At 34.7% G+C, this 24,274-nt stretch overlaps 1 protein-coding gene across 16 annotated transcripts in view; it reads left to right on the top strand.

The window, feature by feature from the left end:
* The window catches only part of LOC120779182 (poly(rC)-binding protein 3), a 252,098-nt gene that overhangs the window by 200,467 nt on the left and 27,357 nt on the right, over positions 1-24,274 (top strand). For 7 of the 16 annotated variants that reach the window (XM_040111431.1, XM_040111429.1, XM_040111430.1 and 4 more), the window contains 7 exons: positions 1,348-1,675; positions 3,189-3,691; positions 21,736-21,792; positions 21,888-22,004; positions 22,701-22,794; positions 22,944-23,107; positions 23,359-23,478. In XM_040111431.1, the coding sequence (XP_039967365.1) occupies positions 3,611-3,691; positions 21,736-21,792; positions 21,888-22,004; positions 22,701-22,794; positions 22,944-23,107; positions 23,359-23,478 (633 nt within the window). In that variant the 5' untranslated portion in view covers positions 1,348-1,675; positions 3,189-3,610. Of the gene's footprint in view, positions 1-1,347; positions 2,071-3,188; positions 3,692-21,735; positions 21,793-21,887; positions 22,005-22,700; positions 22,795-22,943; positions 23,108-23,358; positions 23,479-24,274 lie in introns of those variants that run through there. The other 9 variants (XM_040111432.1, XM_040111433.1, XM_040111436.1 and 6 more) reach the window with 6 other exon arrangements.

Raw genomic sequence — 24,274 nt, forward strand, 5'->3', positions numbered from 1 at the left:
ATTCACCTAAGCTGTCCAGGCTTTTCTTTTCTTTTTGTTTGACGCAATGCTTCAACTTAAGAGACAGTGGAAAATAATTAGGTTATGTATCAAATCCACTGAGTTGCCCGATAAGCCTTAAGTATGTTATCAGCTGAAAGCATAAAGGTCCTAAGTATGGCCTACATAAGTGTAGCCTGCGGTCTGCTGCTCTTGCGCCTGTTATTATATATTTTTGTATACCCTGAACACCCAGAAGTAAACGTAGAATATCCTATAAAATATATGTATATAATTGATCAGCGTGACAAGCTGAGTCGATTTAGCCATACCCGTCTATCTGTATATACGCGAATTGGGCTCTTTAGTTTTTGAAATATCTATCTCAAATTTTACTTACGTCCTTTTCTCCCCAAAAAGCTGCATATTTGTCGAAACCGCCGATATCGGACCACTATAACATATAGCTGCCATACAAACTGAACGATCGGAATCAAGTGCTTGTATTGAAAACTTTTTCACTTGACGAGATATCTTCAGGAAATTTCTCATAAATTATTGTCCAAGGCGGCGGTACAATATCCCAAGAAATATCAGATCGGATCATTATAGCATGTATGTAGGTGCCATACAAAGTAATAGATTCAAATCAAGTTCCTGTAAGCAATCTTTTGGATTCTTAAAGGTGCAACCGATGTTATTTTTTTCTGCTTAAATTTTTTATATACACTTACATATGTATATGTATATGAACAAAAATATATTTTTTGTTTCCTCTCCCCATCAATGTAGTGCTAATCTCTCTTTTATAAAATTTCCTTTGATATGCCGGAAGTATTTGCAAATTCAAGGCGATTTGGTCATTTCCTTGCTAACTAACTGCAACAAAGACAACAAACGCTTGGCTAGCTACTAATGCCCAGAACATGTTTACAGTGCTTAAATTAATTATGTGCAGAAACAGCGACGACAAATGCCGCCAAAAGCATTTCACAAAATTGCAAGCAACGAGAGGCAGTGTGTGTTTGTGTGTTCCTCTCTTTACTGTGTGTGTAATATAGTGCATGTGTGTCTGAAAGTATGCTTACTTGTGTGTCTGTGTGTTTGTTTGTGCTTTGCCAAATTACAAACGACCTTTTACATGAAACATTTCACCCCCCGCCACTCGGCGCTTGAGCTTCTGCTTCTTTTTCTAATATTTATTTATTTATAACAGAAATTAATCTGTTCATAGTTGACATTTGACAGCATTTGCGCTGCAAATATTCGCACACACACATAACTACAGATATATTTATTTATTTTTGTATTATTAGTAATTAATTATCACTAATGAGTCGCTGTCTAACTGACATTTCTTTGTTGCAGGATTTTTGAAGCATTTCTCTGCGTTCCTCACGGTCGCGCGCTCCAAGCACTCGTAGACGTCGTGGTTGCCGCTGTGTGCATTGTATGAATTGATGCGCACTCAACCTCAGCAACTCAAAACAAACAAAAACAACACAGCGTTGTATTTTTCAGCTCATTTTGTTCCGACTGCAAGCGGAGTCAGTCGGCGGTCGTGGTTGTAGTAGGCGACAACAGCAGCAGCAATCGCACAGAGCGCGTCGTGGGCAATTAAAGTGTGACTTCAGCAGCAACAACACACAGCAACAACAGCAGCAAGTTCAAATAACCGAAATAAATAAGAGCAAAAGTAAATTTCTATAGAAATCTACGCTTAAGCATTAACTGATAACGCTCGCAAGCCGGCTAAAAGTGTAGCAAAACCGTTTATTCTGCTTGTGTTTTTTATTGTGTTTTTTCTTATTATTACGCCCCTCCAAGTTCAATCAACCGCAAGCGCGCAAACGAACGAGCGCGCAGCCAACCGACTAACCAATTGACCATTAAATAAATAGAAAAGAGAAATAATACCAATAAAAACATACAACATCACGCAAAAGTGTAGTGAAAAGCAACAGCAACAGCAATAACAATAACAAGAGCAAATAAAAAGCGTGCAACAAATACGTACGAAGTGATTAATATGAATTTTTAAGGTTTTTTTTTTTCAAACCGCGAAAAATTATCAAGCAATTTAAAGTTGAAGTAAATACAAGAGCTAAAAAACAAGAAAAAACGTTAACTTTGGCTGCAAAGAAGTTATATACCCTGCACAAATAAAAGAGTGATTTATACAAAAACTTGATTTGGGTCGATGAGTGTGTATGGTAGCCATATGCTGTAGTGGTCCGATCTCAACACTTTCCTTGCAGCTTGTAGCGCCACCTTAGACAATAATATGTGTGAAATTTCAAGAAGATATCTTCTCAAATAAAATAATTTTTCATATAAGGACTTCATTTTGACCTTGTTGCTTGTAGGGCAGTTTTATGCTATAGTGGTCCGATTTGAACAATTTGGATGGAGATTCTACCCGTTGTCTTAGACCATTATTTATGTTAAATTTCAAGAACGTATCTTGTCAACTAAAAAAGTTTCTCATATATGGACTTGATTTTGATCGGTTAGTTTATATAACAGCTATATGCTATAGTAATCTAATCTGACAGTTGGCTTGGGCAATAATCTATGCCAAATTTTGGCAAGATATCTTGTCAAATAAAAAAGTTTTCTATGCAAGCACTTGGAGTCCGATTGTTCAGTGTATATGACAGCTGTATGCTAAAGTGGTCCGATATTGCCCGTTCCTACAAATTAGCGACTTCTTGGAAAGAAAACGAGGTGTGCAAAATTTCAGATCGATATCTCACAGACGGACGCTTATATAGACGGGCTTGGCAAAATCGACTCGGCTCATTATTTGTATATATGTATGTTTTAGGGAATCCAACGTTTTTGGGTACTACAAACTTTTGACAAACCCTGTGCAGGGTATAAAAAACAAAAAATAAACACAACTCAAACGGCCAATTCAGCATTAAGTGAAATGAAAGCACTCACACACACTTGCTAATTTCATTTCTGGCTGTGTGCTAGAACGCTTAGCAAGCAAACGCTGAAAGACACCAGCAATTAATTAATGCATTAACTAATTAACTTCTTTTTTTTGTTGTTATATCAGTAAACGATATATAAACGCATATATGCACAAACATACAGACACATATACAAACGTATAGGCACGTTTATAAAATATACCACATAAATGAAAGTAAATCAGTTTTAATTAACAAACTGCTAAAAAATTGTCACATAAATTCCAGGTATTCACATAAAATTACAGAAGGTACATCAAAAGTTTAGTAAAAGCTAAAGTGTAGTGCAGATAATACAGAAAAAAAAACAAAAAAAAATACAACAAATAAGCAAAAGGTATAGTAACCAACAACAAAAGGTTGTTAAAATTAAGAAATCAGCGCAAGTAACTAACTTAAAAAGCGGATATCTCAATAAAATCACACACACACACAAAGCGCCCTCAACCTCCGCTAAAGAAAAGCTTGTAGCAGCCATATGTGTGTGTGAGTGTTGCAGTGAAATTCGCTAGTGTGTTTGCAGCGAGCGAAATTGAGTGAAGAAACGTAAAAAAAACATAGTAAATCATAGCAAAATTACAACCGCAAATACCGCAGCAAGAAGGTAACCAACAATAATAACAACTACAAAAATAACAGCAACAACAAATATGGAAGACAATAACACAAGTACGCCAATGAAAACCGACGAATCAGTCACATTAACAATAAGGCTGATAATGCAAGGCAAGGTAAGTCGATGAAAGCTCGCACATACATGTATAAATACAAACACAAAATCATATATAAATACAGACACTTGTAAGTAAATATCCATAAGCACATATTTACACATATTCAGTATGTAATTAAATTTCATTTCTCAAATGTTTAGTGAGCTAGAAAATATTATGAAGGTTGGTTATTGGTAATTAAGATTAGCAAACGCTGGTTAAGTTGATTTCGAAAGCTGCTGAAGTGTTTAACTGCAAGCAAACACAAGAAAAACAAGCAAAAACGATAACTTCGGTTACACCAAAGCTATAATACCCTTCCCAAATACAAAAAGTTACTTACATAACTTTGATCGCTCAGTTTCAATGGCAGCTATAAGCTATAGTGGTCCGATGTGAACAATTGCTTCAGAGATTACATCATTGTCTCAGGCAATAAGCCATGCCGAATTTTGTAAGGATATCTCGTGAAATGAAAAAGTTTTCCTAACAAGCAATGTGAGTTTGGCAGTATGGAAGCTACTCATAAGAGATGAATCTCTGTCAAGTTGGGCTGGTATTGTCTTAATGGAATGTAATTCCTCTCCTGTTGGCCAAAGCTGGTTGCTTTTGGGCGATTGCTTCCTTCAGACGGTCCAAGTAGAGTTCCCAATTGGGAGTTTTGCCATGTAGAACCGGCTCATTAAAGGTGAATAACTTATAGAAAGGGAGATACAAATTCCTAAAGCTATCTACTGAAAAAATAGAGGGTTGATTTGCTTCAAACTTTTTACTTGCTTTTTTATAGAAAGGGAGATACAAATTCCTAAAGCTATCTACTGAAAAAATAAAGGGTTGATTTGCTTCAAACTTTTTACTTGCTTCCAAGTGATCTCCGATAGATTTGATATATTTTTATTAAAGAAAAAATATTTAAAAAAAATTTTTTTTTGTATTTGTATTATTAATCAATTTTTTTGTTTAGCCGAGTTTCGACCCCACCAACCTTCAAAATTATAGAAACTTGATGACAAGTAGGTTTAGGTAGCTTCTTCATATGTTGTTGGGAGGATTTTGCGGCCAATTATTAGGTTGGAAAACGGGCTAATAAAACCTGTTTGTTAGGTTAGGTTGTTGTCCTTGCTACATCAGATTTTTAGGTTAGATTTTTCATCTCACTGATTTATTCGTTAGTAGACAAACAAAATACTCAACATAATTTTTCTCAGTTTTGAACAAAGTTTCGATAATGTTGCCAAAGCTGAGCTTTGTAAAGAATGTTGCTATACTACTTAATCGTGCTCGGCAACTCAAAAGTTGAACAAGTTTGTCTGATAAGTCTAATCAATTTTTAAAATCATTGTCACATTTTTACGGTTATTACAAAATTTTGTGATACTTTGCTTTTAAATTTCCGTCGTTCATATTATAGAATACCACTATTTCTCTTAACTTTCGTATCTTCTCTCCCCCAGACTATTGTTCATTTGTAGCGTATCACTATTTCGTTCAACTTTTGCCTCCTCTCTCCCAGACAATTGCCATTTACTTTCATTAAATTTGCTATGAACGATTTATTTAGATTAATGCATGCGAAATGCCTTAAAATGATCAATGATAGTAGAGAATTTATTTTTATATACATTTTGTAGACTAGACCCAAGCAGACGTGCCATAGATCCTGTAAGAAATTGCCATTCGTTAATGCGAAATTGTCTAAATTTGTTTCTCTTGTAACCGCACTTGTTTCAGCATAAGTAGCGAAGACTACGAAAAAAACTTATTAAGCTCTCTTTTGAAGACCGAGAGGTTATTCTGTTTTAACCATAAATGTTTTCATAATCTAAACAATCTTTTTCTTCATCATTGTACAGAATACCTTTAACAAAGCAAAATTTCGAAAAACACTGAAATATTTCCTACAGGGTCTATCATCCATTGGTCAGTTACTGTGCAAATGTATTTGTTATCTTCACTCTATATAATGAAAATAGTGTTTATCTATATGTTAGTTGAATTATTTGTGTCCTCGCGCAGCAAATAACTTGAGTGGCTGCCAAAAACACAATTATTCTTAGGCCCTCACCGTTTGGTTGACTGTAGATGCTTATAGATTTGTGCAAAGAACTGCATGTTGTGTGTTCGGCAGCTAAACGCAATTGCAGCGGTCGTTGTCGTTGACGTGTTGTCGCCAATATTAGGACGCAAACGATGGCGCAGAAGGGTATACTTAATGTAATATATATCAGGGGGGAGGAGATATGACTGTGGGCACAGGCGAGCATGCATATTTGGCTCGATGTCGGTGATGGCGGACGATGGCTTGTAAAAATTACATTTTCAGATTACTTTTTCTATGCTTAACTGGTAGTGTCGCCAACAGATATAATTTTTCTATGTTTTCGTATTTATTTTTTCTTACTTTTTATTTTTTTTATATCTGTAAAAATTATTTTTTGTTTTACTGCAACGCGATTTCGTCGCAGCCAACCATAGTTCGATCGGACCGCATACATTTGCGTCATGTCCACTTTATGCCGTCAGCAAGCCAGCCATTACACCTGCCGCTGTGTGTTGCAAGTGACATTTCGAAATACTTGTACATTTGCACATCATGTTGCACATCAAATTTATTGAAATCTGCGCTAATGGCGTCTTTATAGTAGGGTTAATTAAAATTTCCCAGGCATTACAAGCAAATTTTCAAACATTCCACAAATAGAAAATGGTAAATAAGTATAAGCGCACAGAAAAGAACAGTTCCAGTCCTATCGAACTGGTTGGCGTAGCTTCTTTCGCCAGGAGATCGGCTAACTCATTTCCATTGATTCCTCTATGCCCAGAGATCCATGCTAGTAAGATATTGTTTTCAGTGGCAACCCTGTTAAGCATTTTTTTGTACTGTAGTACCAATTTTGATTGGATCTCAATGGACGAGATTGACTGAAGTGCCGCTTGATTATCAATAACAATTCGCTACAATGAACTTTATGAGTTCATCTCACCTGTTTTAATGAATAAAAATGTTTTTTTGATATAAATATTTAGCATAAAAACAATTACGAAAATGTCGCTAAACAAAGTTTAATGCTTGCAATAAAAACAACAACCTTCACTATTTGCTTTCGGGTTCAACGCAATGCACTTGCCGCGCCTTTATAATGCATAGTCAATTTTTTATTGCAAATCAAGCAATATTTTTTGTATACAAAACCACTTGTGCTAATAATTTTGAAAAGCCAACCCACCAGTCTGTGTCCATTAATTAAAACATGTGCTATTCCACCTCGGATGATAATTCATTCACCCATTCATATTTTTATTCCTTTTCTTCATATGCTTATTATTATTGAAATAAGCTTTTTGTTTTGCTTCGGCTACCTTTTTGATGTTTTTTTCGATATTTCATCCATAAGCCCCGCTTTGGGTTTGAGTGATGCTGACACAGTTCAGAAACGCTGACTCGCACAACTGGTTTACCGTAGAAGCGTCTTTTTGTTGTCTTGCTTTTTTAACGTTTTGTCATTTTGTTGTTATTCACAATTTTGTTATCGCCTTACCTTATTTGTGAGCCTCGCTTTGCAAACTGGTAAAAATACACGCTCTTGGGCTGGGCCGCTGCGTACGAAAACTTGTCGGCATCATCAGCATTTTTCGCGCCATCAAAGCGTTTATTGATTTGTTCATAATTAATTATGTTGTAGCATTTAAACGCTTGCATTATAAGCCGTTGATACGCATTCAAATCGGCTTAGTCTAATGGTCATATTAGCACCACTAGAGTTTTTAATAGCATTTACCCTCCGGGTGGCAACTGCGTCATAACGATGAAAATTTCAACTAAATTAACACTAAATGACGTAGATACTGTGCTATGAAGTGCGGTCTTACATTCCTGTCAACGCCATTGAGCTGTGTGAGATAAATTATTCTTTACATAAATCTCATTTCATGCGAAGGATGAAATGTCTTAAAACTTATGTAAAATACGCAATCTTGTTCTAAAAATAATCACTTTTAAGATATGAAATATAATCATTTTATGAAAATTGTTGGTTTTGATGTCGCTTTTCGCGCAACACTCTGCTCGATCGCATCAAATGAAGTCGATACCCATTAATGATTTCGATTGGTTTCAGCAGCTCTTAATAAATAACCCCGGTCTAGTCCCACCAAATACACTATAACATAACTTTCGCTGCGCGAATATTTTTCGGAAGTAACGTAATGACCGGACAGTCCCGATGACTATAGTTGCTTTAAATTGCTGTAATGAATCCACTTTTCATTTCCCGTTACGACTCGATGAAGAAATCCCTTTCTTTTTTGCGGTATGAGCAATTGTTCATAGGTAAAAAGGCGACGTCCCTTGGTTTCAAATCATAAGGAATCCAAGTGCGTTGTTTATGAATCATTCCCTGCGTATGACACTTCTCCTCATCCAGCAAACATCTACAATTCACCGTCTTGGAATGTTTTTGGCCTTTGAAAAGGTTCTCATGTGGAGCGTTAAATTTTTATGGAAACTTTTGCTAATTTAAAAGATCTTCTCTGTGACCAGATTTGACCATGCACTAGATAAATAATAACGTAAATTATTACCTGCATATATATTCACATCTGTTGCCCACAATATTGCATTTTTAGCAGCCCAATTATTGCGTACCCACTATTTCGCAGTATAGACATAATATTATTGCAAAATCTTCGCTAAAAATTGAACTTGTTTGCTAATTTAATTATAACAGAAAAATTTTCCTTGACTAACTTAATGGGTAGCCGGCGAAGACAGGCTGCCTGGTTGCGTGCGCGGCTACTTGATTGAGTGAGTGAGCAACTGGCGCAAAGTAGGTGCATATATGTACATAGATATATCTGTATGCATTTGTATTCAGTTGTGTGCGCATACACACCTACGGTACAGATTACCTACATTTGTAGGCAATTTATTACGTTTTGACGCAACTACTTTCCTATTTACACACTTTTGTTGCGCGCCACACTACATATACATATGTATGTATGTACAAATAATATATATATTTGTATATACATATATAATTGCTTGCAATATTTATTTCGATTTTTTTCATAAACAGAATTTCACAAGAACAGAAACAGAACAGACAGCTTGCTACACCGCCGTCCTGACTGTCGCGAGATGAGGTGCAATAATAACAAATTATTATGGCTGGGCATGCATAATGCGAATAGCAACAACAACGAAATAATAAGTACGAAAATACAACAAAAAAATGGTGAAAACCTGCAAATGAAGACAAAGTGGCTGACGTACTGTTTTCTGTTGTAACAAATCGACTGTAAAGTTTGCAGACAACGCCAGAAATACAAATTCGTACAAAATGCAGCTTGAGGCGGGGCAGTGGACGCGCTTTGAGGTGTTGCCAAGGCCCAGATACACAATGCTCATTATAATGTACTTATTGGCGCGTATATCGAAAAGATAATATGTATGCGCCTAGGTATATATTTAACAATAGAAAATAGTAATATTTTTTTTTGTTTTGGCTTGGCGGCTGTAAAAAGTTTTGCAAGAAGCTAGCAGACCGCGCAGAGGCGCGCGGTGCGCCAAAATAAGCAATGGCAGCAGAGCTCATGCATTTTTAATTAGACAAACGGCGACAATAATGACGACCGCCAGGCAATTTGTAGAATTAGTGAGTGAGTGACACCTTTGCGCGCATTTTGAACAACGCGGCAGCAGTAGTTGCATGTTCAAAAGACACAAAAGCACAGAAAAAATGGAATGGTGAAAAAGGCGCGCGCAGACTACGACAATGCCGCACAGAAAAAAAGGTTGAAAAGTTGCAGCAACAGCAAACAAAATAATGAGAAAAACGGCAAAAAAACGAATCGGAAAAAAGAGGTGACGAGCGACCCAAAACTATAGTCATGATATGCACTTGACTGAAACTAATTAACCAAAGTGTACGAATAAATTCAATTAACAATAAGAAGAGCAAAGGCGCGCGCGCGCTGCTGAAAGCAAACGAACAAGCCGCGGCAGGCAGTAGGTGGCGGCGCGCTTAAGCAGCGCGACCGACAAACGCAGCGAATTGAATTGAATTGTAAGTTGGGCGCTTGACGAAAGGAGAAAAGAAAATCAAAATGCCAGCACAGCCAGCGAGCATGTCAAGTAAGGTGCACGCGCGAAGGGAGAAATTTACACAATAGAGCCAGCGGCGGCAGGGCAACATGACAGGAACAGCCGTTGTCGCGCGGTTAGGCAGAATGCCAGTCGGCGCGCTGACAGTTGATCTGTCGCGCTTGTGGTAAGGCCCAGGAGATGTCAAGGAGCACAAAACGAGAGGCTGTTTGATAGTGAAGAGATAAAACGTTTCGTCCAACACAGCAACAGTAGTCGCCAGAGTCGCAAAACATTGCTCTAACTACTTTTTTTTTTGTCATTTTTCAAACTTCTGGTTTATGCTGCCCTGCTCCCCTACATCTTCAGCGTCTGCGCATCCCGCTTAAACTCGCACTTCTTCAGCCTCTCAGGCATATGCCTTTGTCAATTGCACAGCAGTTCTAGGAAAGCTTAAATTGCTTTTGGCTGCACTCACACAATAAATGAAACCAATGTAATTTCATTCAAAAGTTATCTGTGAAAATTTCCAAAGTTTCTTCTTCTACTTTATTTGTGCTGTTTTTGTTTTTTGTCGTGGGAAATTTTATAGGAAATTACTACGTTCTCAGTAACTCTTCGCGGTCTTCATCAATTTGGCGTTGGTGTTGAGGCGAAACGCTGATATAATTGTTGAAGCGAGCACAAGTTTTCTATTTGGATTGCAATGTAAATTTTAATTATAACTGTATTATCGCTTTATACGCGCTCCTAAACTCTTTTAATGGGCGTGGAGAGCCAGATCGAGCCAATTTGTTTCATAAAATAGATTGCTTATAAGGTTAAGAAGTGTTAATTTCTCTTGCTGCCTTCTCTTTCTTACCGTGGAACCTCAGATTAAAAAATGCGCCCGATTGATTGACCTTGTATCATGTTTTAATATCACTATGGTGATGTTACAACTCTTTGAAGCCTCATTGTTTGTTTGAAAGAAGAGATATGTTTATACGATACTCGTACTGTTCTGAGACTTAGTGAACTGAGAGAAACGGAGGTTTTTGCAATTAATATGCAGTTATACAGCAAATATGCTTCTCTACGTAAATATTGGTTCATACGCCTCCGACGTGGTGTCATAATGCCGCACCAACATGTGTTGGCCAATTGTGCCGCACCAATGTCACTGGCGTCACGGTTTCTCTACGGCATGCATTAATTATTCCTTTTTTGTGTTTATTATTTTTCTGTCGTACCTCGGTTCTGCTTCATTATGTTTCTCACATAATTTTTCACATGCATTTGGTTTGTAAAAATGCTAAGTATTTTGAACTTACATGCATGTAAGCAATTTATTTTTATTTTAAGGTATTCCGATTTGATTTTATGTATACGTAAATATTTAATAGTTGTTGCTTGCATCTGTTTCTTGCGTGCAGCTAATTAATTATTGTCAATTCAACAGATGAAGAACTTAAAAGCAGAAAAATAAAATGTAGTCTAGACATACTCGTATGTTGGAAATATAATAGCGTACTACGAAATAGTTTATAATATGCTTTGGCTATGAGATTGTGACAAATAATGTTCTTGAGTGGGCTATCAGGGCTAGAGCTTATTGAAATTTCAAAATTGACTTTCAAGCCGATTTTAGTATACTTTTAGGCAATCATAGCCCACTTCGTAGTTTAGAATCAGTTCAGAATTCAATTTCAAGTTACATTGTACTTACAGTTGTTTGCCTAAAACTGTAACCTGAGTTTTCAAGAGATTGCTTAAACTTGACCTTCCTTCGAATGACTTTAATGTTTTATATTTTCAAAATTAGTTTTAACAAAAACCTTAAAACTTCCTTGGGTGGAAAGCTGTCTACAATTGTGCAAATACAAATACTGCCATTTTTCATAATTTCTTCTTACATTTTCCCTCACCAAAATAACCGTGTTCTGAGCTCTTCTGAAGGCACTCACGTCAATTATGGCCGCGTCTATGCATTTGTCATTGCCTAATATTATATTTTTATTTATTCACTTATTGACTTAGCACAGTTCAATGCCTATTTACAGGGTCCATTATAGTTGTGTGTACATTTCTTAATTTTTTCTTTAACTATGAATACTTTAGGCTGCTGGGCGCACACTTTTCGCGTCACTTTCGCGAAGATGAATATGAATATATATGAATGTGTTATATTGTATATACTAAGAAATATACTTAATATTGCTTGTGAGCTATTTTTGCATCGAAAAATTGTTTGAATCAAATAATTATTGGTTGGAGACTAGTCCGGTTTTAGTTTGCAAATAAAAATCTATTTTGTTCAAAAGTTAGCAAATATTATTATAAGAGATGAAATTTGCAGTAGCTGAACCTGAACTAGTCCAAAAGTACCATTTTTTGGGCAAATTCGAACCAATGTGTATGGTTAATATTGCCTACTATGTATTTGAATATTACTTTCTTGTAATATTACAATTGATGCTACTGCTGATAGGGTCACGAGAGAATTAAATAAGACAGTTTGCCATTTTCTTAAATCTATGCTTCAAGTGTAGTACCTAATGGAACTAGTTCAAAAACAAAATTTTTATTTCAAATAAAATGAAACAGAGGTTTACAGGCTTAAATTTGCTTTGAAATGATAAAATATATATTACAAATATAAATCGGCAACTAGTTTACAGCCAAATTTACTTATATAGAAATTTAGTTAACTCTAGAACTAATATGTAAATTGTAACTAGTTTGTGAGTGGTCCAATTTTTTTGTGTGCGTTTTTTTTTTTTCTAGATTAACCAAGAATTAGATAACTTTCCAAAAGAAATAGTAATCCAAAACAAACTAGTTGAGGACTAGTTCGCAACAATAAACCAGTATTTTGCATTTTCAAACCGTTTTCAATAATATTTTTTGTATTTTTATTAATGCAGGCGAAATGTTTTTTTTTTTTTTTTTTTTTGTTTCAATATCTTTTTTTATTTATTGAATCTGCTTTTTGTTTTAAAAGCCTAACAATAAGTTATAAAATCTTAAATCTAATTAAAAACTAGACACGCTCAAGCAAATGATTGAGCTGTTTTGGTGATACATTGCTCCTTAGTACGCGGGCATATCTCTTCTTTTAAGGCGTGTTTGATTGCAGGAATGTACCAAAGCATTAGCCAAAGGGTTTGGGTGATCACGGAGTTTAGATATATATTTCAATTTGCTGTCTTCTACTTCTTTCTTTACCATAAAAATACCAAGGTCTTTATGGATATTTTCATTACGCATGTACCATGGCGAACACGTGATTGATCTAAGCATTTTTGATTGGAACCTTTGTATTATGTCTATATTAGTTGCACAGGTCGTACCCCACAGTTGAATTCCATACATCCAAATCGGCTTTATGACCGCTTTATATAAAAGCACTTTGTTGTCTAGGCTATAATAATAGCCAATTTAAATTTGCAGCTCTTATCTTCATGCAAGTTATTTTACTCGCTATGTGTTTTCTCCACGTAAGTCTTCTATCGAGGTGAATACCAAGATAAGTTACCTCATTCGCTTGGGGTACTAAAATATTATTAATTTTTACTTCCGGACACATTTTTGGTCTAAGCGAAAATGTAACATGCTTACACTTTTGTTCGTTAACATTTATACGCCAGTTGGCTAGCCATTCTTCGACAAACCTTAGGTGCTCGGCTAGTATTCTTGATGCTATTATGTGGCATTTGTTACGGCTCACTAAAGCTGTGTCATCCGCAAAAGTTGAAGTCAATATATTATTAGCTGTTGGAAGATCTGCTGTATATATGATGTATAGTGTTGGGCCTAAAACACTGCCCTGGGGGTGGGGGGAGGCGAAGTGTACGCGTGTTTTGTGCTTAAGATTGTCTTCAACCAGAAAATTTGCGCAAATAAAAGTAATCCAAACTTAACTAGTCGTGGATTAGGTCACCAAAATGATCGAATTTATGCGATTTCACTAAATTTTAAACGTAAACCAATAGTGTAGTGTAAAAGCCGCTGCATAAACATTTATACATTTATGTATACATATATACAAACCCATACATATGTACATATGTATTATATATGTATGTACTTAGAATCAACTGTTACCCCGTTTTCATGGCTTCTCAATGGCATTTTGCCAATTATATTGTGTAAAAGCTGTAATTAGCTTGTTGTAGTTGTACTTTTGTTACAACAACAACCACGTAACATGCATACACAGTGCACAGATAAACACACAATAATATATAATTAGCGCCTTTGAATATGCAAGTGTGTGTGTGTACGTGTGTCTTCGGTGAATGCAGCTAAGCGATTGGCTTGGATTTCTCCTTACAAGTAGCGCATAGAAATTTGTACTTGGATGCGCAGGCATTACAGCAAATGTTCACATTCACATTTGTGTATAGTTTGGTATATTTACAGCTATGCGCATAAATATCTTGCAATATATACACAGATACGTGTAATAGGGTTCGTCGTCGCCACTTCTTCGTATCCCAAAGCAGCTAAAGCTTAAAATACATTCTTTGGCGATTTTCATCCTTTCCCTTTATTGGCAATTTTCTTCTTGTAAATTATTTAAATTTATTATTTATTTATACACAAAGCAGTCGGGCGCTGCTCTTACCTACCCAGCTCTACAAACATAAATTCCTTCATACATTTCTATATACATTTTATATATTTACATTAAATTTGTGCATGTAATTTGTATGCTTACACTTCAGCATTGCCAATGCAAATAAAAAATTGTACATACATATGCACACATTTATCACTGCATACTTAGGGAAAATTGGTTTGAAAAGCTGGCATTGTAATTTATGTGCACTTACAGTCTAAATATACACATTTGTTTCTATATTTATTGTTTTCCTTTATTTTCCTTGTAGTGCCTTGTTTTTCTGGTAGCCTTTTTCCCTTGTTAATTTAATCTTTCTTTTTTCTGCATTTTTTTTTTTTTTTGCCTTCTTGTTTTGTTTATGTGTCTGGGGTATTTTCGCGTATGCAATATAAATTGGGCAACAATGCTAATTTATCTATCAAAAGTTGCGATTCCTTTCCTTTGGCTTGTTTTCTAAACAATTTTAAATGCAATAAAAGGCGCAATAAAAATTTTATATGCACTTGTAAGTGTTTCGCATAAATCAAAAATTCGAAATTATTTCGGAAACGTAAATCGTCTAGCTCGCTGCCAATTTAATTAGCTATATTAGTGAGAAAAGTCCATATAGTTCGCCTATAAATATCTAGATTTAGTGCCAATGAAACATTTAACTCATTTCTTGATTTAATATTGATATGATTTAATGTTATTGATAGTATTTATTGTGTTGACATAGCAATTTTTATCATTTCTGCTTTTAATTGTGGTGTACGTATAGTAGAGCGGATCCATTTTTTCTCTATAAAATCGAGTTTGCGAGAAATGTTCTAAGGACCATTCTGATCTGAAGTGATTATGTGTCTAAAACCGGTTTCCAGCCAACGATTTTCATGGTGGAATTCTGAATTAACGGTTGTATGGGAGATATGTGTTGTAGTTGTTCGAACTGGCCGATTCCAACAAATGATACGATATTAAAATGCACCTACGTATAAAATTTAATTTGGTTATCTCAACAACTGACGGAAAAATAATCCCTAAAAACTTCGAATTAATAATCGCTGGTTCGAGCCGACTTTAGACATTTAGTTTCTTGGCAAAAGTTGTTAAAAAAATACCTACAACATTTCTCGCATACACGATTTTTCCGTTTTTTTTTGGCTCCCTCTAAATCAACCCGATGTAATGTATGTTATTGTCTATAGTACTTATCATATAAGTAGTATGTCCTCATTAAACCTCATTTAAAACTAATCCTCCTCATTAAACTAATCATATAATTTTCTCTGCGTCAAAGGGGATATATGTTTTTTTTTTGTGGGCTTAAAGTGCTTTCGTCTATAACATTTGTGGTTTCCTTGCTAGGGTACTGCACTGCTTTGGCGGCCAAGAGTGAATCAAGCCGTATTTTAGTGAGGATATTCTGCAATGTTCGGAATAAATGGTAGTCTGGCTGAGGTAAAGCTTCCCAGCCGCTGTTTTTCAAATAATTTTTAATCGGTCTGGCAACACGAGGCTGAGCTTTGCGATGATGCATAATTATTGCTTTGTTTCTAATCGCAAATTTCGTGCGTTTTTCGCCAATATTTTGCTTCAATTTGATGAGTTGTTATCGGTAGCCGTTCCCCGTTAGTGGTTTCAGCCAGTTTTAGACACATAATAAATGATTTTCACCGATCGTATCGATATTCCAACGATGCCAGTAAGATCTCTGGATCTCTGACTGTTAATCGTTGATTCTCAAGCACCAATTCCTTTATTTTATTGTAGTGTTGATCATCAGTTGACATTTGGCGTCATCAACGCGTTCTTTGTACCAATCAGAAACACTTGCTCGCGAAAAAAATTTTCACCGAAGACCTTTTCCAACATTCTGAACATTTCGACACCAGAAATTTGATTCCACAAACGACATTCAATAGAATTTCTTTGGTGAATAATTTCACTCATTGTAAAAATCACCGAATGCACTTTATGTACTTCAGAAAAACAAACGTACATATATGTATGTACTAAACACTAATGATTATTTTGATGTGACAATTGGCACAGATGTCAGTGACAGTCATACCAACCAAGCAAAAAAAAAAAAATATTTCGACGATAGGGTTTCCGCACGAAATTTAAATTAAAAAGTCTTACTATTTTTTTGCCCACAGTAGTATTGTTATACCAGGCTCCTATGAATGAGTTTTATTGTACGAACTTAACTGGGTTGATTTTTAGACTATAAATAGGGTCGTTATAAGACTTTCTGTCACCTTATTTGCAACTTTAGCACGCTATGACTTTTCCTCCACCCTGTAAAATTAATATCACTGCCATCCAATTCATTAAATGTCTTTTTAAACAAGTGATTTGAAATGATACCTCATTTAATACAAAAAGGAAACAAAAATACATATGTATATACATTTTGAATTTATTCTGTATGCCAACAATTAAATACGCAAATATCGCACTCATTTTTTATGTTCGCCATTGGCGTTTACAAAAAAGTTTTCAGCTACTGAATTATCAACTCAAACCATTTTGGTATGAAAATGACGCGCTAATAAAACGTCAAAGTTATTAAATGCGTTAATTCATTATAATTCATACTCACACATCCATATACCCATAACGTACTGGCAATAATATATATTGTAGGCCATCAACTCTTTGACTGATGGTCTTTAATCACCTTAAAACAAAGCAATTAAGCGAATTAATGACTGCATTTCATTCGAATCTTTTGTTTTGTTGATTTTTGCACTCCTTTTCAAAACAATAAAATAACACTTTACAACAATGAAAATTGTTTTTTTTTTTTTCGATTTTTTCAACAATTCACATTTAATTAGCGCCTTTTCAACGCCCCAACAAGCAACGACAAAATATTCGAAATTATTCATTGCAATGTATCGATTACACTTTGATTGATCATTTTGAGCGATAGCAATTCGATAATTAACTGTTGTATGGTTTGCATGTACATATATACAACTAATGAATACTTATGAGGGTTCGAGCGAAAAAAGTCATTTGCGAATAAATATTTTAACCCAGCTGAGTGTTTGCCATTGATTGACTATGTGTTGTTGAGGTGGAGAAGGAGAGGCTGCGTGTGATGTATGGCAAACGTGTAGCGAGAATTCATATAAAAAAACACATATTTTAAATAAATTTGCTGGTTTTAGATCGTATCGCACACTTTATTGCCTGCCTGTGCAGCAAGAAATTGAAAATAATGTAAATTAATATGGCGAATTTAAAATTTGATTTCGTAACTCGTAACTCATGCAAAAAAATGTTAAATTTCGTAAAATAATACGGTTGGCAAGTGAGATATTTGAATTTTGCAAAATTTATTTTTGCTTTGGATGGAAATTTTGTGCGAATAAATTTTGCTGTAAAATATATTTTAACACAGCTTATTTAAAAATTACGTCGGAATCCCCATACATTCCAAATTATGACGTAAAAGCTTCTTCCTAGGTTTTCAATTTCATAAAAATCCACTATTTTCATTCAACTTCCGAACTCTTAGCAAACGCAAAACGTCTTCAAAAATTCCACTCCACTTACATACACAATCAAAGCCACCGAAATCGCTTTGCACACTTTGAAATCCCAAAGTCAACCAGAAATACACCATAATTGCCAGTCTTTGTTTTTCAATATAAATTTCTACCATTTCAAGAGTCAATTCCTTGCTGTCTGCTTTAAGCTGCTCAGCGAGTGGCTTTCATCAAATTTATGCCTTTTCCAACCTTTCTTAAGCAAACATAAGAATTGCTGTTGCTGCACTAAGCTAGTTTTCTCGAAAGCTTTCTGTGGCAGAAATATACATAAACAAACAGCATAATAGCTGAGGCAAGAAAAGGTCTGAAATGGAAAGCAATTAAAAGTACTAAAGAGCAGCGGCAAATCCTTACAAAACAAACACAAATATACGAAAATTCGTGAAAGAAATAACTATGACAGCCCATGTAGGAAATGTGAGGTCATTAAGGGTAATATTCACTAGAAAGTCAGAAGAATTTAATAAATCAATAATAGTAATGCACATTTGCAGAATTACAAATATCTGTCCAAGTGAGAACCATGGACTTTGGATCAACCCATACGACCTAACCTAATACTTGACGTTTCTCTTTCTTGTTAAGAACGATCGACACGAGTTTTAGCCAGACTTCTGACGTAAATTTCTTCTACAACAAAAATAAGTGCACATTTTTTTTTTAAAGTAAAGTTTGCTTTTGTAGAAATTTTGTTCGTAATTATTTTATGTTAAAATAAAATTTCAGTATTTTTCAATTTCTGGAATCACAATTTGGCCATGAAAACAGAAATCCCCAAAAAAAAATTTTTTGTTGACCAGTGTAAATTTTTCTATGTCTAGAAACAGAATTTGGGCATGAAAACTGTATCCCCGAAATTTTTTTTTTGGTTGACCGGTGTAATAATAATACATATTCTACCCTAAACCTAAAAGAAGAAATTTGGTTTTTGGCTATTTTGGACTAGTTGGCAACCAGTTCGATTCATATCAAGTACTAAAGAATTTCCTTTTTGAAAATTTTCTCGATTTCCTACAAGGTTGCTTTGTAAATAGCAAACTCAAAACCAGCGCATTTCCGTTACGGTTTTTCAATATTTCAATTAGGTATAACCACAAAAACAATGCAAGGTGTAGAATATTTTTAAAAATTCTCTCACCCTCTCAACTGCCAGTTTGGTCAGCAACTCAGAAGTTATCGCTTTGGGCTTTGCAAACACTCGAAAAGTCGGCAACAACGGCAATGACAGCACAGCGATTTTGGTCAGCTGCTGTTTATATAGGCTTAACACACATGCATACATACTTTTACTTAAACATATAAACATTTTCGTATACAAACATATATACACTGCCGATTCCGTCTAAGCCTCCGCCATATATCCACAATAAATTAACTTTGTGTAAGTAAATTGCTTTTGTGTGTCAATGTTAAATGAAAATTAGTGAATTAATTAGGTTTTGGTTGAATTAAGAGCTCCGTGGTAGGTGGCATGCGGGTGGCGTTTGCATTTGTTTACAGTTGTTGTTTTCAATTCAATCGAGAATTTTAATCCAACTCTAACCATATCGTAACATAATTTAATTGGTTCACTTAAGCTCATAGATTCCAGTCGAATTTTAATTTAATTACAAATTTTTCCTGAAATTGAGGTTAAATCCGGTGTGGATTATTTTAATTAATTAGAAGTAAGGATTGTGGTGCAAAGTCTCCCTCTTATGTGGGTGTGTGGTTGCGAGTATTCGAGCAGTAATTTGGTTTCAAAGTGAATGCGTTTAATGCCAACAAAATGTATGAACAGATGGAAATATTGAATAAAAGGGAAGTTCATAAATGAACTGGGTACTGCTGTAGGTATTAATAAGGTATAATGAATGAAAGATAAATATAGATTTTATTTAACGTCATTACTGCTATTTTGAAAACCATCAAATATGTTATAAAATACTCTAAGGTGAACCTGGTGAATATTAGCTGTAAATAAAGCGTTAATATGTTTCACCAAAAAATATGCACCATTAAATTTGCTTTAAGAGAAAAAACAGTGAACGATTTTGAGAATCATTGAGAATTTCAATAGTGAATTTGACTAATATGAGAGAGAATTTTAGAGTCAAGAAAAAAAAATAAAATAAAAGGTATATAATATCTTCAGATACTCCACTTTCATAATTGCTATATCACATTCTTATAACTGTGTCGGTCTATGGCACAATATTATTTCATTTTTATATTCATATGGTTGCGTATACGCACTGTCGTTCAATTTTTGCTGTCTCAATCGTACCTCTAAGCAGGTTACGTATACGCCGTGTCAACCACAGCGTTATTTTAACTTGATTTAATTAGTTGCTAAAGAATTTTTGTAAAACTTTTATGGCAAATTTTTTTTCATTTAAATATATACTACATTCATGCATACATATGTATTTCGTTAAAACTCATCATTAAAATTAATTTGCAACCACAAGTTGCCAACTTTGTAAAAATATGTCCAAGTGCAAAGTAATGTTAGCAGACACCAGGGAAGAGAGGAAATAAAGAAATTTACAAGTTTCACCTACAGTCTGTAATGCCATACACTGAGTTGTAGAATTTGTGGTTTTCTACAACTACACATATACACACACACGCACATACATTTTGTAGTTTTTGTGCGCTTTGTTAGTGTTACCGGTGTAACTGAGAAGCAAACCATGCAAGTTGTATCCACAAACTGAATGTTTATGTCGCCAGTGTTGCATGCGAATTTTGTGCAAAATTTTCAACAAAATTCTAGCCAAAATATTTGCACCGCCAACTGTTAACCAACATACACACAATGGAATTTGCATGTTTGTATATGAACAGGCGTGTACAAGTAAGGTACTTTCGTTTGTATGTGCTTAAATACATATACCAACCTGGTTGGAAAAGTTTTGACTAAAAAAATTAAATATTTCAACAATCGTTTATATGACAACTATATTTTATCGGCGTCCGATATTAGTGATTTTCACTCTATATATTTTCTATATGTGATCAGTAAATACTACACACTACAAATATAATTTTTGAACAATCTGTTGTATGGCCGATATATGTTTGCTGCGTTTAATTTTAATGATTTTCGGTAGAGGATTTCTACTCGTCGTAAGACAATATTTTACAAAAATTAGTGTTTGAAGCAATACAATTTTAAAAGTTTTAACCAAAAAAATAAGGAAATTTCGTTTTTTAATAACTCAGCGCCCGAATATTGTTCCAAAAGGGCTTCATAACATCTATATGCATTTGCATAATATGCCACGATTTATTTATCTGTAACTTCTTGCTCATATTGTTGCGCGCAAAATTTCCCAAAACTAAACTTTCAAAGTGCATTCCGTTGCACTTTCACGCAAATACTTGCACATGCCGAAATAATCTATTTATACGTTATATAAATATATACAAATAAATTTTCAAAAGTATAGCTAACATAGTTGTCACATATTTTATAAGCTAAAATTGATCTTATATCCATTGTGGCGCATCATCAATACACAAATTTGTTGTAATTTGTTGATTTTGTTTCGTCGCCAGCTCAAAATACGCATAGCATACAAAAACAAATGCAACAACGCATGCAATGCAAGTGTAAATGTCTAACGAAACCACAAAATTCCAATATTCCATGCCATAACCCCTTTGACACAAACAAATAGTTCAGTTATTTGTCAGAATTAATTGCTTAGGTAAAAACAGAAATATTTTGCGTCATTTGTGTCGTCAACTGTGTGAATATGTGTTTGTAATTGCTATACCATGTCTATTTTTGGTGATTGTCAAAAACCTTTATTGATGTTGTATTTTTGTTTATTTGCAGGAAGTCGGCAGCATTATTGGCAAAAAGGGCGAGATTGTGAACAGATTTCGTGAGGAGGTAATTATATAATTTCTTTTTTGTATTTGTTGTTTTTATAAATTAATACAATTTGATATTTTCATACTCTTTTCGTCACATTTTCCACGGCATAGTCTGGCGCAAAGATCAACATCTCGGACGGTTCATGCCCGGAGCGCATTGTCACTGTGTCGGGCACGACCAGCGCGATCTTCTCGGCATTCACGCTCATCACAAAGAAGTTTGAAGAGGTAATGTAGATAGATTTTAATGTCTGTAAATAAAAGAGTGGTTGGTAAAAGTTTTTTATTTTTCCGATATTTTAGAGATTTTTTTATAGTTATAGATTTAAGTGGTATTCCAGTCTAGAGACTAGAAAGACTGAAAATTGATTTTCGTAAATCGATAGTTTAGATATTCAAAAATACCTCCCTAAAAGGATCTTTCAAACTTCAAATTATTTCGAAGTTATAGCCTTTTTTGACGTCGACGCCCTCGTTGATCTTAATTTGAAAATTTTTTTAAATTAAAATGTCTAGATCAAAATACCCCTTAATTTACCATTTTAAAAAAATTAACTCTTTGTTCATAGAAATAGTTAAAGTGTTGCAAGAGTACATTTAAAACTTGTAAAAGCAAGAAGAGCAGCCAGAAGAACCCTCGTATTATTTTTAATTTGACTTTCCCTACCGAAAATATGTTACAAATGCAATAAAATACTTTCATATTGCATATTTCAAAAATGTTGCCTCGAACGATTTTTAAACTTTCAACTCCAATAAAGTTAGTTTTAATTGCGTTTGCAACAAACAACACACACACACACATTTATAGTGTTAAACACAAACATACAAATATTTATATCAATCTCAGCATAGCCCAGCCACCACTCTTTACCGCCTAAGCTAAAGCTTGTTTGCATATTTAATACATACAATTCTTTTTAGTGGTGCTCACAGTTCAGTGATGTTGGCAAGGTTGGCAAAACTCAAATACCAATACGTTTAATTGTGCCCGCCAGTCAATGTGGATCGTTAATTGGTAAAAAAACACAACTCACACACATACACACACACTCATACTTCTATCCAGCACTATTTACACTAATGTAATTGAAATATCTCTTTACTCCTTTTCCGTTTTCCTTGCTGTTCTTCCGCTGTACTCGCCTGTCTACGTCCCGGGTGCAGGAAAAAGTGGTTCAAAAATCAAGGAGATACGTCAATCCACTGGCTGTTCGATTCAAGTTGCCAGCGAAATGTTGCCAAATTCAACAGAGCGTGCCGTTACTTTGAGCGGCACTGCCGAGCAAATAACCCAATGCATCTATCAGATTTGTCTCGTTATGCTGGAGGTGAGTATTGAATTAAATTGCTGTCTGGCAAAGTTGCAAAGCGCAAACAGACACAAGAATACATATGCAACTGGTCAAAAATGTGCCAGACTACATACATACATACTAGCTCGTATCGCTGTGTGCATGCATGTATGTGTGTGTGGTGTTCGCGCAACTGCACCTTGCCCAGTTTAATTAAATTTACCTACTTTCTAAACACACATTTGTGCAATTTCAACCAACTATAACAACAACAATTGCAACAACAGTCACCACCAAGGGGCGCCACCATACCGTATCGGCCAAAACCGCAAGTATCTGGACCAGTCATTTTGGCAAACGGGCAAGCCTATACCATACAAGGCAACTATGCTGTACCCGCACAAGAGGTAAACTAACCGCACATCTATGCATGCATACAACTACATACATATATATCTATATTCATACATACATACATTTATACTTATGTTAGCGGAAATCTTCAAGTAACACATACATATATACGTACATTATTTACAATGAAACACCTGTGCATGGCATCATGCGCCTGCCCATACTCACCCATGCATATGTGCCACACTGCTCCTGACCCGACACCCAATTAGTGGGTGATTTTTGTGCAGCGTGTGGTGTGGTCGTAAGCATATTGCGCATGTGTGTGCGTGTTTTTGGCATTGGCGCCGGTTGCTGGTGTTGCAGTCTCAGACATACATAAGCGCATACTAGTTACAATTATCCTTTCTATTTATACACTTAATACCATACTTATTTCTATGTCTGTAAATTTATGCCACATGCTCAATTCGCCAATGCATACTTTTATACAGGCATACATACATTCATATATTACTTCAATATGTATGTACTTTGGTGTATGCCATTTGCCATTTTTTTATTTTTGGAATTTTGTTGCTTACACTTTTTTCGTTTTTCTTCTCACAAACATACATTTTTCTGCCTTTAAATTTATTTATTTTTTCTCTTAATTTTATTTTAATTTTTCTTAATTTTATTTTAATTTTTCTTAATTGTATTTTAGTTTTTAATTTTTTTTAATTTCTCAAGTTTTTTTATTAATTTTATTTAATTTTTACTTTCAATTTAATTTTTTAAAGTTCATTTATTTTGTTTTTTAATTTTTTAATCATTTTTTTAATACCTTTACTCATTTTTTTTCCTTTT

This window comes from Bactrocera tryoni, chromosome 5 (assembly GCF_016617805.1).
Source record: "Bactrocera tryoni isolate S06 chromosome 5, CSIRO_BtryS06_freeze2, whole genome shotgun sequence".
In the NCBI taxonomy this organism is placed as follows: domain Eukaryota; kingdom Metazoa; phylum Arthropoda; class Insecta; order Diptera; family Tephritidae; genus Bactrocera; species Bactrocera tryoni.